This window comes from Nylanderia fulva, unplaced genomic scaffold (assembly GCF_048542155.1).
Source record: "Nylanderia fulva isolate GAGA-0341 unplaced genomic scaffold, ASM4854215v1 Scaffold2, whole genome shotgun sequence".
Taxonomy (NCBI): domain Eukaryota; kingdom Metazoa; phylum Arthropoda; class Insecta; order Hymenoptera; family Formicidae; genus Nylanderia; species Nylanderia fulva.
The window spans coordinates 5912023-5928813 of NW_028190263.1; the positions used below are offsets into that span (position 1 = coordinate 5912023).

General features: G+C 31.6%; 5 protein-coding genes and 1 long non-coding RNA gene across 10 annotated transcripts; 2 read left to right on the top strand and 4 right to left on the bottom strand.

Moving 5' to 3' along the window:
• Positions 1-846: 846 nt before the first annotated feature.
• On the bottom strand, positions 847-2641 carry LOC114942932 (uncharacterized). The gene has a single exon (XM_029318424.2). It carries the CDS (start codon positions 2024-2026, stop codon positions 1202-1204), a length of 825 nt encoding a protein of 274 aa, XP_029174257.1. The 5' UTR covers positions 2027-2641; the 3' UTR covers positions 847-1201.
• A 49-nt stretch (positions 2642-2690) lies between these two features.
• Positions 2691-5785, bottom strand: LOC114942935 (uncharacterized). Its single transcript, XM_029318428.2, has 5 exons — positions 5197-5785; positions 4909-4937; positions 4708-4782; positions 3787-4474; positions 2691-3284 (listed from the first exon to the last, which is right to left on the bottom strand). Exons 4-5 carry the CDS (start codon positions 3958-3960, stop codon positions 2859-2861), a joined length of 600 nt encoding a protein of 199 aa, XP_029174261.1. The 5' UTR covers positions 3961-4474; positions 4708-4782; positions 4909-4937; positions 5197-5785; the 3' UTR covers positions 2691-2858.
• On the top strand, positions 5444-9184 carry pkaap (A-kinase anchoring protein pkaap). 3 transcript variants are annotated; one of them, XM_029318421.2, is made up of 10 exons: positions 5464-5733; positions 6278-7055; positions 7146-7269; positions 7350-7486; positions 7596-7746; positions 7867-7981; positions 8183-8357; positions 8430-8503; positions 8587-8639; positions 8770-9184. In XM_029318421.2, the coding sequence occupies exons 1-10, from the start codon at positions 5565-5567 to the stop codon at positions 8857-8859; spliced, it is 1866 nt and encodes a 621-aa protein (XP_029174254.1). In that variant the 5' UTR covers positions 5464-5564; the 3' UTR covers positions 8860-9184. The 3 variants fall into 3 exon arrangements, with proteins under 3 accessions (XP_085338173.1, XP_029174254.1, XP_029174255.1); XM_029318422.2 differs by having other exon boundaries at positions 5672-5886; positions 8770-9183; XM_085482047.1 differs by lacking the exons at positions 8183-8357; positions 8430-8503; positions 8587-8639; positions 8770-9184 and having other exon boundaries at positions 5444-5733; positions 7841-7981.
• LOC146723428 (uncharacterized) lies at positions 5801-7889 on the bottom strand. 2 transcript variants are annotated; one of them, XR_014924568.1, is made up of 2 exons: positions 7781-7889; positions 5801-6064 (listed from the first exon to the last, which is right to left on the bottom strand). It is a non-coding gene; the product is annotated as an uncharacterized LOC146723428 (long non-coding RNA). The 2 variants fall into 2 exon arrangements; XR_014924569.1 differs by having other exon boundaries at positions 7583-7889.
• Positions 9185-10340: 1156 nt separating the features above from the next.
• Positions 10341-12499, bottom strand: LOC114942899 (G protein-coupled receptor 143). Of its 2 annotated transcripts, XM_029318378.2 has the most exons (7): positions 12441-12499; positions 12226-12354; positions 11697-11802; positions 11445-11539; positions 11197-11375; positions 10791-11118; positions 10341-10711 (listed from the first exon to the last, which is right to left on the bottom strand). In XM_029318378.2, the coding sequence occupies exons 2-7, from the start codon at positions 12304-12306 to the stop codon at positions 10475-10477; spliced, it is 1026 nt and encodes a 341-aa protein (XP_029174211.1). In that variant the 5' UTR covers positions 12307-12354; positions 12441-12499; the 3' UTR covers positions 10341-10474. The 2 variants fall into 2 exon arrangements, with proteins under 2 accessions (XP_029174211.1, XP_029174210.1); XM_029318377.2 differs by having other exon boundaries at positions 12226-12499.
• Positions 12500-13306: 807 nt separating this feature from the next.
• LOC114942885 (bifunctional purine biosynthesis protein ATIC) lies at positions 13307-16782 on the top strand. The gene is made up of 6 exons (XM_029318361.2): positions 13307-13585; positions 14054-14257; positions 14399-14687; positions 14843-15727; positions 15835-16099; positions 16246-16782. The coding sequence occupies exons 1-6, from the start codon at positions 13561-13563 to the stop codon at positions 16363-16365; spliced, it is 1788 nt and encodes a 595-aa protein (XP_029174194.2). The 5' UTR covers positions 13307-13560; the 3' UTR covers positions 16366-16782.
• The last annotated feature ends 9 nt before the right edge of the window (positions 16783-16791 follow it).

Sequence of the window (16791 nt, forward strand, 5' to 3'; positions counted from 1 at the left end):
GATTGTCATTTTTATTTCCAGTCACTCAAGAATCATTCATCTTGCGACAAATTGTGCATACATTTGATTTGGAGAAGATATGCAGGATCTGAAATAATTTATAATATTCTCCTGTCTCTACTGGAGTTAAAAATTCAAAACCATCCTTGAAAAGAGAAGAAACAAATTCGATAATATCAATACAACATAGTATTCGAATATTGAAACGCGGAAGTGCTGAGGCTGATCCTCATCAACGATGTATCAATCGCGTTCAAGTGTCCCTTACGGCAGTAACCGGTTTCATTCAAGAGAAAAAGGAGCAAGAGGAAAGGAGGCAAGATGATGCCAAAGATAAAAGCGTAATAGTTATAGCACGACGATACAACGTGCAGATATATATATATATATATATATATATATATATATATATATATGTATGTATGTATGTATGTATGTATGTATAAGTATACAGGAGTGTGCGCATCTATATAGCAACCGATCTTTGTAAAGGGCAATGTCCTATCGTGGCCGTTCGCCACGAGTTCGTTTCCCCATCCCACGGCTCTTGGCACCTATTACCGTAACCTTGCCCTTGCTCTCTCTTTCTCTTCCGTCTTGTGCTGGGAATAAACATCGTCGCAGAATCGCCACCGCTTTTGGAAACGACCTTACCAGATCATACATCTTGTACGGCTATCTCTGCCCCTGATTAGTGAGATCGTGTTTCAAGGAGTTTCAGGGTAAGGATTCATTTAATATTAATACTATAGCTACATTATAATTAGAAAAAAAATATAAAGAAGGGAAAAATAGAAATTAGCAACTTTTTGTTTTGCATAAATTACTGATTTGATAGAGATTTAAATGCATGTTGTTATTGTTGTTTAAATATTTTATTCGAAGCCTGATAGAATACATGCAGTGTAACTTTCACGCATACACTGGTTTATATAAAACGACAATTATTTCGCATTTTAGCGCGTTCTAAGCATTAAATTAAGCAAAAAATTCGTTACTCTTTCCTTCTACATAATTCTTACACTAATAAACAAAAGAAAATTAACGAACTTCTTGAGATCGATATATAATATATAATATAGGTCTGATATAATAATTGCTAAATAAAGAGGGAAATAAAGTATTGCACCAAGAGAGATAATCACGATAATAAGTAGCGTATCTCAATATTTAAAAACTATAATTATCGGAACTTTTGAAGCTAAAGAAGAGCACTGGCCGACTCGTCAAACTGACAGATGCCGGATGCGTCGCGATGTCTTCCTGGACCGCAGTTCTCGATACCGTCGCCCAGCAATCTCAGTTCATTCTGTTGTTTATCCTCGGATAATGAAGCCACATCATTTTTATCAGTATTCGATGAAGGTAGCGTGACATCCTCTTTTCGCCGAAGCAACAACTGCTTCTTCAATGACGTTCCCGATTCGGCATCGAGATTCCAAACGTTCTCAACGACATTTCGGGCCCGTCCATCGTCCTCGATCTTGGATTCAAGTATTTTTCTCGCGTCTACAAAGTATGCCATAATAGCCGGTTCTTCGCGACTCTTGGGAAATTCGAAAGCTTTCACATTTTTCGCAGTCCTGTCGAAACCCTCCTGTAACTCGTGCTTATGATTGATTGAAAAGGTCGTCTGAGTATTCGAAATGTTTGCCATTTCTTTACTTTTTCCTGTGTCGTGCACCAAACTTCCTTTATTCGAATGATTTTCATTTATCTGTATAATTTCCACAGAATAAGGCTCCACGCCATGAGTCTCTTCGTTCAAATCTTCGGATTTGATGGATTCTTCTTCTTCCTTCGGCGAGGAAACCAAATGCTTCAACTCGAGAGCCTGTAACGCCAGATCGGCGAGAGCTCCATTGTTACTGGGGATGGCCACGACGAAGAGAATGTTCTCCAGCTTGGCCTGCAGGTTGAATTCACCCTGCTGTCGCTGATTGTATCTCGCCGGAGCAGCGTTGACCTTGAGAAGCGCGAAGAACGTCGTACCGAAGAAGAGTAACATCCGGAATGACATCGCCATCCTCGTGATATGTATATGTATATATGGACTGATATATGCACGTACGGTATATAGACAAGTACGCGAGTGACGAAAGGTAAGTGACGCTGTTCTTCGCTGACCTTCGCCGTATCGCTCTTCGGCAACACGAGCGAAACGAACGGGATCCTTTTCGCAACTGCGACGATCGCGCGAATAGCGGCTCCTCGCCGTGCTTGTGATTCGTCGCGCGAACCGGTACACGGAATCTGTATGATAGGGGGACCCATCTCGCTATTGGATTAAGACCTCACGTGTAAATTGCCGTGGGATCCAGCATGATGAGAAAGAGAGCAAAGCGCATTTAATGTAATATAAACAGATATTCTAAAGTTTAGATAAAAGAATCCTGTAATAAACAATTGGCTCTAGAAGTCGAGAGTCAAAATAATCGGAAGAAAAATTGCAAGCTTCTACGAGATTGAAATTTCTCTCGAAAATTATCTTTTAACAACATATTTTGTACGAATTCATTGCCAGTATTAAAATTCAAAATACAAGTGAAGTAAAAAGAAGTTTACATAGAAAATACAACTTTTAACTATTATAATATATAATTATATAATATATAATATATTTATATTATAATATTTATAATTGTAATAATAAATTGGTAAAAAATTATAATTACATTTATATTATATAATTATATAATTAAACAAAAGAATTTATTTCATCGCGCAAAAGCAAATATGATTGAAACTTGATACATTTCTAAAAGATTTATTTATTACAGTTTCGATCTAGCTTAGCTTCTAGTGATTATGCAATCTAAATTCGGTCGATCGGAAGATTTGTTGTTCCTTGATTGTACTCACGGCAACAAGGAAAACCACGGCCGACTTGCTCGTCGACAACGTCCATTACCATTCGGAATATATCCAGATTTACAACGCTTTTGTGATCGTAGAGCAGGTCTGCTTATCGATGAAGAAGCGACTGTTGCTTCGAATTCTTTATTCTCTTCGCTCGATTGGCTCTTATCGTTATCTGCATTCAATGTCGAGTTCGTGATTCCGTTCGACGAATCAGCATTCGGTATTTCTTCGGTATTCGGTAACGTTGTATTATATTCGGTCGAATTTATATTATCAAGAGACGTTGAGACAGTCGAATTTGGCGACAAAAGAGGCTCGGAAATCTCGGTAATATCGTTTTTCTTTGTGGTAGAACTTGGGGTGGGCCTGTTGCCGCCCGGTTTGACGGTAAAATCGTTATAATCGTAGAAATAATCGTAATCCTGCAAAGATATAATGCGACATTGATAAATAATGAATATTACAACAATATTTATTAATGATCTTTAAAGCAATTTCATTTGTATTATTCAGTAAAGAATGCGAAATTATCAGAATCTATTTTAAGTATAAATTTTACAATAAAATATTACATACGACATAATTACAGACTGAAAAGAGAGAAGCTATCAATAGCAAAAATATATTTTTTTAAATAGATCATAATTTAAAATTTAGTTTATATTTTTATATAAATTATTTCTAAAACAAATTGTAAAAATTATACATTTATATATTTTAATATTTATAGATTATATATATTTATTTTATATTTTTATATAATTTCTAAAATTTCTTTCTAAATTTCAGCACAAAACTATAAAGTAAATTAAGAGAGAAAGTGGAAAAAAAGAAGATAAAAGACTGATATTCTGACAATAGAAATAGATATATCCATCGAAGAGGAGAAAAAATCGCCTGACTTCCTATGGAGGATTAATTTACCGTGTAATCGTCCAGGAGTTCGGAATCGAGCAGCGCGACGACACGCAGGTCCTTGACCGCTATCTCCACGTTCAAATCACCAGTCTGCCTCTGGTTGTAAATAGCTTTTCTCGGTGCGGGAGTCGCGGCGATAAAGCCGCAGGTAGCGATAACAAGGAGGACGAGCAGCGACATGATGATCGTCGTCTTGGCGTGGTCTTACGATAGATACGACTGAAAAATGCTTGACGACGCTGCCTGGAAGCTACGGGGCCTCGTTTTGTCCGATTCTCGGCGGGGAGCCACATCATCCCACAGCCGGTTTATTCATGACGATCGCCGGGGCATGTTGACGCGCGTGGACAAACCGGTACAAAACGTGGACAGCTCGCAAGCGTCTCCCTATCTTCGTCCTCGTCTCCGTCACCTTTTAGCCTTCGCTTCGCCCCGCGATCTTTCAAGTACGATGCCCGGCCGTTGCCCTCTCATGCTACGCATTCTATCTTGACAGCCGGTCTTCGAAGTGTACAACATTCGCAATCGGATCTCTGCCTCGCGTGTATTTTTATCCTCACGTTCACTTCGGTGGTCGTGCTTAAGTGCTTGTACATGCGCGATCTGACTCTCCAACCGAATGATTTTTCGATATCGTCCATACGATATCTTGGCATACGTTCCAGAAATTTATCCTAGCAGGAGATCTGCACCTCTGTAAAATATAAATAATGTAAAAGAATTTTTTTATATATATAGATATATATATATATATATATATATATATATATATGCGGGAAAAATATATAAAAAAAATAAGAGAAAGAATCGCGAGACTTTCACATATCTTTTCATGATTTTATAATTTATATTGTTTATATTGTATGTGTACTTATAATTATCATGATATAAAGATGAAAATGAATTTAGTAATATATATATGTTTACCTTGAATAAAACATGATCTCCTAATTGTTATAGATATATAACGAGATTCAGTGAAAGACCCAGATAGCACCATGTCTAAAATGCACGCATCATTAAGAAATCTTTAAGACATCCTTAAGAAATCTTATGATATGATATCCCAAAGACATCTTGAAAACATCTTAAAGATGTCTTATGGGTGCATTTTGGACATGATGCTACCTGGAGATCATACAACACCACAGAGAAATCTAAAAAAATTAATTTAATTATTATTATATATTTTAATTCCCTTTTCTAGAGAAAGAACTGATATATACATTCAATTCTCTGATACATATATACATAATTTATATTTATTACATATAAATAATATATATATAAATATTATTATAAAAATATAAAAGATCATCTTATTTGAACAAACATAATTAAACTTTCAATTATTTATAAGTAAAACTGAGTATATATATATATATGTGTATATACAGTAAAATGTCATAAAATTACCTCACAATAATACCGCAGCGCCATATTGCATTAAATGTCAAATTAAAGAGGGAGAGAGAAAGAGAGAGCGTATAGCGTATGTGGAAAACGCGCGCATTCGTGACATATGCACTTTCTACACCCTCTCGGTTTCTCATCTTTCCCTCGGCGAAGGCATGTCGATATTTACATGTCGCTTTGAATGTAAAAGATGCATCTCTCTAGTATGAATTCGTTCTTCTTCCGAATCTGCGTTCTGTAAAATCTTACCGAGTAGATTTTGTCAGCCCGCTTGCTGCACCTGCACCCTGCACCCACGATCTGTCGTAATCGGCGATGCAAACACCAGTAATCTGTCACTTGACGTTCCGTAATGACGCCAACGCGAAATGTCGCGCATCGCCGCGTTCGCGGGTAACCGGGGTGCGGATCGTCATCATCATCGGCATCAGGAGCCACGCGAGATTCGATCTGTCAACTGGCTTGCGAGCCCGAGCGCGCGACACAGTTTGACAGTTCGGCGAAACCGATGCGTTCCATTCATCTTCCGTGAAATACGTTCGTAGTTGCACCCGTAGCTATATTTATTGTTTTCGTGACTCCCCCTCCGACCCCCGCAACCCCCTCTCTGCCCCACGTATGTACATCATCGGCGACTCTGATCATGTTACGCGCTGACACGAACGATGCTCCAATTTTTTAAGAAGATTGGTAATTACACGCGTTTATTGCTTTACATCGAGCGAACGATAAGAAAGAGACTTACTTCTTTTCTGTTCTTGTATAACCTCATTGTTCCTCGCTCTGACCCTTTGACATTTACACAGCACGCGGGTTTATGTCTTCCTTTTTTTCCTTTCACTCTCATCTTCCCTCTAGTATTTTATTTCTATCGAAATTAAAATAGGACTTGGAAAAATGATATTTTAACATCAAATTTAAACTTAATTTTGTAATATGTCATAAAACTACTGTCATTTGTATATTTGAAGTCAGAAATTAGTTAAATTATCTTATGTATATATATATATATATATAACTTGAAAATTAATATACGAATTTATTTTCTATTGTAATAAAGTTGTGCACACAATGTTTACAGGACAAAAGGATAAGCTGGGATTGTTAGAAACTTCACCTGCAAAGTCAACGAGCTCAGGAAACTTTCTGACAGATGCATTTGATAGTAACACATCATCCATTCAAACACCCTTGGGTGTATTATGCAGTCTTGAGGAAAAAGAGGAGGAAGAAATTCTCAGTAATGACAGTAAAGAAGCATACACCTTTAGCTCTCGGTTGTCTAAAGCTCTACCAGAAGTACTTATGGACAAGAGTGCCCTTGGTTATTTCATTCAGTTTATGGAAACCAGAAAAAGGATAGCTCTCATAAAGTTCTGGCTAGAAGTGGAATGCTTGTGCAGTGCATCTGGCACGTCCAGTGAAGATACGGAGAAAGTTAGACACTCAAATCAAAAGGAACTGTTAGAAACTTTGCCTAATTCCTTAGATGATAACGAAAACTTTAGTTGCAATGTATTCTCTAATAATGTAGATACTCAAACGAGCAATGAAATACCATGTGATGAGAATAGTGACAACATGACATCCTTGTTAAATGGTATGCCAAAGACTAGTCAAACGATAAGTAAAGCGCAACAATCAAATCATGATTGTAAGAGACACGACATGACAACAACTAGACAAGATGCTTTGAGAATTTACAAGAAATACATTCTCAATGAAACTCTGGGTATAAGTCAAATATCTGAAGAATTAAAACTGGAAATGGAGAAAGCTGTTACACAGGAAAACAATGAGCCTATATTACAGTGCCTATCTGCTGTTCAAAGCATAGTATATGATATATTAGAGAAAGAGTGAGTGAGAGACACATACATTCATTAATATATAACATTATCATGCTATGTAAATAATTAATTTATGCATCTAAACATTTTATTTAACAGATATATTAACGATTTTCTACGAAGCCAATTTCACTGTAAACATCAAATTGATGTGCTCACCAGCGGTAATGTACAGTTAGCAGATATATTGTATAATGAGACAGCATTCTTTTACTTCATGGAGGTTTGTATCTTTTTACCAATTATTACTTTTATAGCAAAAATTTCAGTTAAAAATATTTTCATGTTTTTCATTTTATATAGTTCATGGAACTTGAGAATAAGCGAGAATTGTTAGATTTTTGGATGTCAACTATAAGTTACAAACAAAATCTCTTGGAGAAGCAAGGTGCAATCGATCCCGAAGAAGCACAGGCCGATGCCGTTATTATTTATGAGAAGTAATACCCTAAACCTATATATAGAAAATACATTAATTGTAAAGCTATATAAAAAACATTTAAAAGAGAAAACAAAAAAATCGTTATGTATATTACTTATTTTTTGCAGGTATTTTAGTTTACAAGCGACCATGCCTCTCGGGTTTAGCGATAAAATTCGCTTCCACGTAGAACAGAACATTTGTTGCGAGGGCGAGGGAGGTACACAGCCCGATTGTTTTGATAAACCCAGTAAAATTGTATATAACTTCCTCAATAAGGTACATCACACACTTATCACACAAATTTACTTACTACACATTCATATTTGTTACATAAGTTCTTCTTATTAAAAGTAATCCAATGAAAAGCCAGTATGGCGTTACATTTTCTCTTTTTAGCATTATCTGCCGGTGTTCTTATCTTCACAACTGTATTATAAATACTTATCGGAGCTAATCAGCACGATTCAGAGCAGCCCGTGTCCGAGTTTACATTCCAAGATAAGGAGAACAGGTATCAACTGATAAGTTCAATAATATAATAACAATTCTTGTAAAATATTATGAAAAATCCTGTATTTTTTAATAAATAATATTTTGATATAATATATAAATAAAATTTTATTAAGATATAAATATATAAATAATATATAAATAAGAAATATAATATAATATAATATAAATAAGATTTAATATATTTTCAAAATGTCTACAGGTTCAGATTGTAGTAGTGAAGTGAGCTCTGTGTGTACTAGTATGCCAAGTACTTCTCAAGCAGGAAACCATGGCAGTAAATTATGTAATAATAAAAAGAACATTAACAGTCACCTGAATATCGATACCAGGCAACTTTATGATCCAGATTCCTTATGGCGACGTAATAAATATCGGTATTTTGACATGGATGCATTTTTATATCAACTCTAATTTATAACTCATAAAATAATTAATATACTTTCCAGTTTAAGCATTGGTTACGTTGACAATTTAGGCAGGTTTGTTACCGAAATAGAGCCAGATCCTCATAGAAAATATGGTAAGTAGAAATAAAAATTTTTTAAATATTCAATCAACACATACATATATAAAATTGTATAAAATTACGTATGCAAATTTCAGAATCTCGTCTAACTCGAGTTGTAAAACGATTTGTAAATATAGAACAAGATAAGGTAAATCTTTTATATTTGCATTTTTTATTATTTAAATATTAATTATTTATTATTAAAATAATTTGCATGCTGATAGCAATAATTATTTATTCATATATTATGTACTATAATTTAATTAATTATTTGGCAGGCTAAAGAAGATTTAGCATGGAGAATTGCTGAGATGATCATTCGTGAAATTACGTCTTTGACACTTGGAGCTTCGAATCTTCCCTCTTGATGGTAAATTTGACATGACGAATTTGAGGCTTAAGTTTTTTTTAAGTATAAAATATTTTATAGTATGTATAAATATCTTGTCTCTTTGTTTTAAATGTTAGTGAAATAATGCTGCAAATTTTGCCAAAGTGCCAAACAGATCAATATAAATAAAAAAATTTTAATTAAACGTTTTTTAATATATTTTAAAAAGGAAGTACAGATAATATGTAGAAAAAAATGTCTTTTTTTATATTTCTGTTTTATACTTTTATATTTCAATATTATTAGCAAATATATTTAGTATAATTAGCAAAACAAATTTACAATCGATAATTTTACTTGAATTTTTTATTAATGTAAATAACTTTTTATAAGTGAAATATATATACATTACACAAATTCATTACATATAAAAAATTTAGAAAGATCTTATAAGCAGCATTATTTCAAATTGTCATGACTATTAAGAATTCTCCTAATTTATTATAAAATACTCGCTAAGCAGAGAACAATAATATGGAATATAAACAATTTATTTATGATTCTAAATTTTTTTTGTTGATAATTATGATTTAACTTAAAGTGTGAAAATCTCATAATTTATGGCTATCAAAGGAACTTTTTTGAAAATAATTTCAAGATACATTAAAATTTATGCATTATGAAATAATTGATAATATTTATTTCCTAATCTTTGATTATATTTAAAAAATTTTATTAACTATTTTAGTGATTTCTAGTTATTTTGGATTTGTATATACAACTTGCTAATATCGCATTAGTGTTTTCGCTTCTAATGAGATGGCTAATATAAAAATTGACAAATATTCTTAAAATATAAGATTTTGTATTTTCTTTTTATTGCCAATTTATATAATGATACATTGATGTCAAACATGATAATAATATATATGTATATACAATGTATGACCGCTGTTGATCGTGATATTATGATATAGAAAAAGATATATTTTAACACAGTATTTAGCATATATATAATATTAAGTACAAAATGTTATTAATAATGAAATCCTTATTATATACATATACTCTATTTCTATTTTGTTATATATTTTCATTTATAATACCATACACAAATGCATAAAAAAATAGTATTAGCACTTTTTTATGAAAAATAATTGAACAATTCATTGTACATTGCAGCTGTATCAAAAATTCGATCTTTTTTAAAAAATTTGTAAATTATATAAATTTTCTCTTTATTCCTATATTTCTGTTTCATTATTTTAAGAAAAACTCGATTCTTTGTAAATAATAAGCAAATAATATTAAATTTATGTTCACATTTTAATGTTTATATTATATTAAATGTAATAGATATAAAAAAATTATATTTTCTATAAAATTTCTTTGTAATATATTAAAACTATATTTTTATTCTACAATAACTTTTATATCACAAGACTTTCTAAAAAATTTTGTTACCCTTATCGAGACTTTAATTTTTTGAGATTTTAAAAGAGTTTCATACACATTAAATTTGACTTTACGATATGTGTACTTTTTAATCATTTTATATTAAAATTATTTTCTCTAACAATAGAGTAGTATATATATGTGTATATATCTATATATATATATATCTATTTCTAAGATTGGCAGTAAAAAAATTATCACAGAGACGAAGATCCGTTTATGCTGATATGCGGTACGTTCTGTTTGTATTCTCGTCGTGGATTCAATAGTGGAGATGATTCGGAAAAATGAGTACTTCTTTTATCAATCGCATTTAAATGTATATTGGCACTCAACTTGAAATCTTGACAACATTCAAACCGCAACTTTTCTCTTCTAGTCCATGATTGATAAACGATTGCATTAAAGAATGCTTGAAGAGGATTTGTTACAGCCTGTCAAGTAAAAATTTCTTTATCACTTTTCTAAATTTACAGTATATACACATATAATTAGAATTACATCCAAACATACCATTATATACCATAAAGTGATAATCGCTTTAATTGGCAACTTAAACCATAAAGTCCATAATAATATTCCATTGATTAAATTTGGTATCCAGCATACATAATAGACTAAATTAATGAGAGCAAATTTTAATCTAACTGTTTGTATTAATCTTCGCTCCCTTCCAGTCATCTGAGCCATGCTATGTAAAACTGCTGTTTCAAGATCTCGAGTTGATGCGACGTACAAAATAGGATTTGCAATCATGACTATTGCCAATAGTACATATGTAGCACAATAGTTTGGAAGAATACGCAATACGGCACTGGATAATGATGTCAAATTGTGACAACTGCAAGATAACTTGTACTTATTATAATTACTTTAAATGTGTATACGAAGATAATTGTGATACTTGTAAAAATCTAACTTTGCATCTGGAATGTATAAGATGATCAGTCCAAATGAGGTAAGAATGGCTGGAAGTACCCAAGCTAAAACATGATAATAAATAGAATGTCCATTTTTATCGCCTAACAATAACTTCATGTCCACTGCATAACATAATGTCCATATCCAAGTAGCCATGTAGAAATATTGTATCCATGCCTATAAGCAACAATTCTTCTCGCAAAGTTCTACATGTACTTGTATCAAACATAAAAGTATCAACATTACCGATGATAAAGCACAAAAGATAACACTCGACATATCGGTTTCCAATGGCATGATAGATTTGAAATTCTTCCACAATGCCGACCTCACAAAAACACCTGATCAAGTATGGAACAATCAGATAAGACATATCATGTATCTATCACACTGTCATATTCTCTGACAAAAATTAACGAAATCAAATTGCAACAAGGTGTAGAAATTTATATAATATAAACTAAGTTATTGGCATAATCAAATTGTGATAAACTAGACCTAAAGATGCTAAAAGATCAGCAACAGCGAGCCATACAATAATATCTCGCCCTCTAGAGAAGCTTCTCCATCGTTGAGAAATATTTAAATCTTCTCGGGGTAATATCTGCAAAAAATGTTTATACTATACTATATAATTTTATATTATATATTATATTATTATATAATTATTACATATTATTATATAAATTTTATATTATATTAATCACTTAAAATAATATAAAAAGGCATATAAGGGCTAATGCAGATGGAACCCGTGATTAAAAATTAAAAGGAAGAAAAACACTTGTTCTTCGATGAAATGTTTATTGACGTTTCGGCACCAATTCGATTTTTTATATTAAATATATATTATTTCTAATTAGAGAATGCTTTTTAATTCTGTATATAATACAAGATAATATATATTTTTTAAAAATATTGTTGTTCTATACAATATAATATTGTAGTCATATAATATTGTAAAAATGGTACAAAAAGAAATCGATAAGATGTTTAGCTGTCCTTTACAGATTATTATTAAATTTACCTGGTAAATCGCGCCTATCATTCCCATTGTCGATGAAATCATACACACTATATTGTATGCGTCCGTATTAAATTCTTGCATTACTGCTATGGCCTGATCCGTTCTGTTTGTATGATGACAACAAAAGGTCTGTAATGTTGGATCGGCCATTCTTTGATATTATCCAATTTTATATCACAATTGAATCAAAAAAGGAATGTTTTCCAAAAACGTACTTAACCTAAAAGCATCTTTGTTTATCTCTGCAAGTGCCATCTTTTTCTTCGCTGTATGGCTAGAAAAAAAGAACTAGGCTATAGCTTCCTAGGGAATTAAAGTCACTAGATAAACAAAATACCGCAATCCATAAAGAACACACTTTTGCATAGGCGCATAAGCGTAAAGATGAAGCGGGGAGCACACACTTTTAGCGCATAAGCATATGCAAAAGTGAGAAATTCGATAGGTTGAATTTCTTATGCACGCATTTATAGACCAATCAAGATTATTATGCTTACGCTTATGCGCCTTATTGAATAAAATAAGTTATGAATATAATTTGAAATTTTTAACATACTCGTTATATATATATATATATTTATATATATATATATATATATAACAAGTATGTTAAAAGTTTCAAATTAAATATTGTGAAAAATTCTTTCCCTATATTATATGTACCATTTTTGAAAGTTTATGAATAATTTTATAAAGACTTTCTCTCTTTTTCTTTTCCTCATTAGAGAAAAAGAAAAAAATATATATAGTGAAAATATATATATATATATATATATATATATATATATATATATAAAATTATTTATAAACTTTCAAAAATTTTCCTCAACAGTTCCTAAAAAAAAAAAAAAATAAATAAATACATAAAAATAAAAAAAACTAAATTATTTTATATATGAAAATATTCATCATTCATCGTAATTATTTTAATTAACAAAGTCGGTTATTTTCTACATCTATCTATATTTGCAAAAATATTATAAATTAAAAAGACGATTAACGATCGTATATTATTTAAATCCGAGTTTATTATCTGCATATAAGATGACATTTGACCGGTCGACTCATTATTATTGCGAGATGTGTTAGACGTCATGTGAGACGTTATCTTCCACATGTTGACGTGGTCGCTGCTGGAGATCTGTTTGCACAATTATATCCTGTCTGATATATATTACATGCCCTTTCGTGACACAATCACTTCATTGCTGTTCATTGCCTCTGCGAATTACGTGCCTGAATTCGTAAGAGAAAGTTAGGATCTGATTCTACTTTAATTCAAAAAGATAGATTTGTGTGAGAACTTCTCTACATTTTGTCCAGCTCTAATAACGCATGAAAATGTCGACTAATAAATTAGGTAAGTTTATATTTCGTACAAAACTGATAAAATAAAGGTGAAGGCAATGAATTAATTTTTAATAAGGTTTGCTTCATCTACATTTTATTATTTTATTCTGTGTTTTTGTTAATATAATGTTATCAACAGATTTTGGATCAATTATTTTTCATCTAGATATATAAATAAATCATATTTTTGCCACCCTGAATTATCTTCATAATTTTCTGTTACATTGTATGTAACAGAATGTTAACATCTGTTACATGTTATGTAATTACATAATTATATATGTGAAAATTACATAAATTTATTTATACAAATAGTAGAAATATAAATTTTTACCTGTTTTTTTTTAAATGTATATATAGATATTTTATAATTTTTTCAATTTTTTAAATTTAAATTATTCTTTCTTGCATTTTTATGTCATAATTTGTAAATAATTATATGATAGAAAAATTTTTATAAATTTTATTAAATTTTCAGCTCTTCTAAGTGTATCTGATAAGACTGGTTTATTGCCATTGGCAAAAAAACTGCATGAGTTTGGATTAACATTGATTGCTTCTGGAGGTACTGCACAGGCATTGAGAAATGCTAATCTACCTGTAAAAGATGTTTCTGAGGTTACTGGAGCACCTGAAATGCTTAGTGGGCGTGTGAAAACTCTTCATCCTGCTATTCATGCTGGTAAAAAAATTAATTTCTTTTATTAAAGTGTTATTTGAAGATTTATCTGACAAATATATTTAATATATACATAAATATTTAATATATAATTATAATAAATCAATATTTACAAGTTTAACATTCTTATTTGTACATTTATAGGTATTCTTGCTAGACTGACCGATTCTGATGCTCAAGATCTTCAGAAACAAAATTATGATCTTATTCAAGTAGTAGTTTGCAATCTATATCCTTTTGTAAATACTATTTCGAAAGAGAATGTGACAGTTGAAGATGCAATAGAAAACATAGATATTGGAGGTGTAACTTTGTTGCGTGCTGCTGCCAAAAACCATACAAGGGTAACAGTAATTTGTGACCCCAATGATTATGAAAAGGTTATTAATGAGATGGATAAAACTGAAGATAAAGATACTTCTTTACAGACTAGGTGAGCTTTCGTGATAATATAAATTATTATTATTAATTAATATAAATAATTAAATTTGTAACATTTTTATACAACAATGCAAATTACCATATAAATTTGTATATCTTATAGATTATTATATTGAGATTATTATTTAACATTTTTATAACTTCTAGGCAAACTTTAGCTTTAAAAGCATTTACTCATACCGCAGAGTATGACAACGCTATCTCAGATTACTTCCGCAAGCAATATAGCTCTGGACTTTCTCAACTCACTCTCCGTTATGGCATGAATCCGCATCAAAAACCTGCACAGATATTTACTACTTTAGAAAAATTGCCATTGACTATAGTGAACGGATCACCAGGTTTCATCAATCTATGTGATGCATTGAATGGTTATCAGTTGGTGAAGGAATTGAAGTCTGCGCTAAATTTGCCAGCGGCAACTTCTTTCAAACATGTTAGTCCGGCTGGCGCTGCGGTTGGTGTTCCTTTGGATAATGTGCAGGCGAAGCTGTGCCAAGTGGAGGATCTATATCATCAACTCACTCCTCTAGCGACTGCCTACGCTCGTGCGCGAGGCGCCGATCGCATGTCCAGTTTCGGCGATTTTATTGCATTGTCCGACCCGTGTGACGTTATAACAGCAAAAATTATATTGAGAGAAGTATCAGATGGTATTATTGCTCCAGGCTATTCGGAGGAAGCTCTTGAGATATTAAAGAAGAAGAAGAATGGTGGATATAATATACTTCAAATTGATCCTTCTTATGAACCATCGGCATTGGAACGTAAAACTCTGTATGGTTTGGTCATGGAACAAAAACGTAACGATGCTATTATTAACAAGTCGACATTTAAGAATGTTGTAACGACAAAATCGAAGGTTTTGTCGGAAGATGCTATCCGCGATCTAATCGTAGCTACTATTACTGTCAAATATACGCAAAGCAATTCTGTCTGTTATGCGAAAGAGGGACAAGTGATAGGCACTGGTGCAGGACAACAATCTAGAATTCATTGCACTAGGCTTGCTGGAGACAAGGCCGATAATTGGTTCGTTATATTCTTTTATATAATTGTATATGTATGCAGAAAAAATATGAATATAGTATATTTTTTAATTTATATATTTTTAAATATACTTTCTTTTACACACACAGGTGGCTTCGTCAGCATCCGAAAGTGATAGGAATGAAATTCAAAAAAGGCGTAAAGAGAGCGGAAATTTCCAATGCTATTGACAATTATGTTAATGGATCCATAGGAAAAGATATGGATGAAGCTACATGGGCCGCCATGTACGAAGAGATACCTGAAAAACTAACGGAAAGCGATAAAACTGAGTGGATTAGAAAATTGAATAATGTCGTTTTGAGTAGCGATGCTTTTTTTCCATTCAGAGACAATATTGATAGAGCTAGACTCGTATGTATCATTTATATTTATGTGATATTTCTGTGATATAATTATTTAAATAATTTAAATTGTATCATAAATTGCTTGACTGATTTGTTCTCGTAGATATAAACATTTATATGTATATTGCTTTAATGATCTTATTTTTATTACAGAGTGGCGTCAAGTATATCGCAAGTCCTGCTGGCTCTACAAATGATTCAGCAGTAATAGAAGCTTGCAATGATCATGAAATAGTGCTGGTTCACACTGGTTTCCGTTTGTTCCATCATTAGATCTGGAGTACAAATTAACACTGTTGCTACTTTTATATGATATATTTCAAAAAGAAGATTTCTTTCTATTATAATGTTCCGATATATGAAAAATACTATAAAATATTTTTGTACTTTTTTACTTTTAATATCAAACTTTATATAGTATACGTTATATATTATTCATAAACGTTTATACAAACTGCAGATATACATGCATTTATTATATCAGTAACTTATCAAATTTATCCCATATGTTTGAACATTTTATATCTTTATTTCGATAAAAAATATAGTTTATATATATCATATATTTTAGATAGAAACAAATTGATGAACAACGAATTTTGCAAATTATTAATTCTATCAGTTAATGTAAAAATAGATTTTTATAATTTTTTTTATGTTCTTTGAATAAATTATAAAATGAGAACGATATTTGTACGT

Coding starts and splice junctions, on each gene's coding strand:
- LOC114942899 (XM_029318377.2), bottom strand. CDS start 12,375: ATGGCCGATCCAACATTACAGACCTTTTGTTGTCATCATACAAACAGA. Junction 11,540..11,696: donor TGATCTTTTAGCATCTTTAG/GTCTAGTTTATC, acceptor ATACTTGATCAG/GTGTTTTTGTGAGGTCGGCA. Junction 11,119..11,196: donor TTATACATTCCAGATGCAAA/GTTAGATTTTTA, acceptor GTTATCTTGCAG/TTGTCACAATTTGACATCAT.
- LOC114942885 (XM_029318361.2), top strand. CDS start 13,561: ATGAAAATGTCGACTAATAAATTAG. Junction 14,258..14,398: donor TCATCCTGCTATTCATGCTG/GTAAAAAAATTA, acceptor GTACATTTATAG/GTATTCTTGCTAGACTGACC. Junction 15,728..15,834: donor GGAGACAAGGCCGATAATTG/GTTCGTTATATT, acceptor TTACACACACAG/GTGGCTTCGTCAGCATCCGA.
- LOC114942935 (XM_029318428.2), bottom strand. CDS start 3,960: ATGTCGCTGCTCGTCCTCCTTGTTATCGCTACCTGCGGCTTTATCGCC. Junction 3,285..3,786: donor AACTCCTGGACGATTACACG/GTAAATTAATCC, acceptor ATATCTTTGCAG/GATTACGATTATTTCTACGA.
- pkaap (XM_029318421.2), top strand. CDS start 5,565: ATGTCGCGCATCGCCGCGTTCGCGGGTAACCGGGGTGCGGATCGTCAT. Junction 5,734..6,277: donor ATTCATCTTCCGTGAAATAC/GTTCGTAGTTGC, acceptor CAATGTTTACAG/GACAAAAGGATAAGCTGGGA. Junction 7,982..8,182: donor TTCCAAGATAAGGAGAACAG/GTATCAACTGAT, acceptor AAATGTCTACAG/GTTCAGATTGTAGTAGTGAA.
- LOC114942932 (XM_029318424.2), bottom strand. CDS start 2,026: ATGGCGATGTCATTCCGGATGTTACTCTTCTTCGGTACGACGTTCTTC.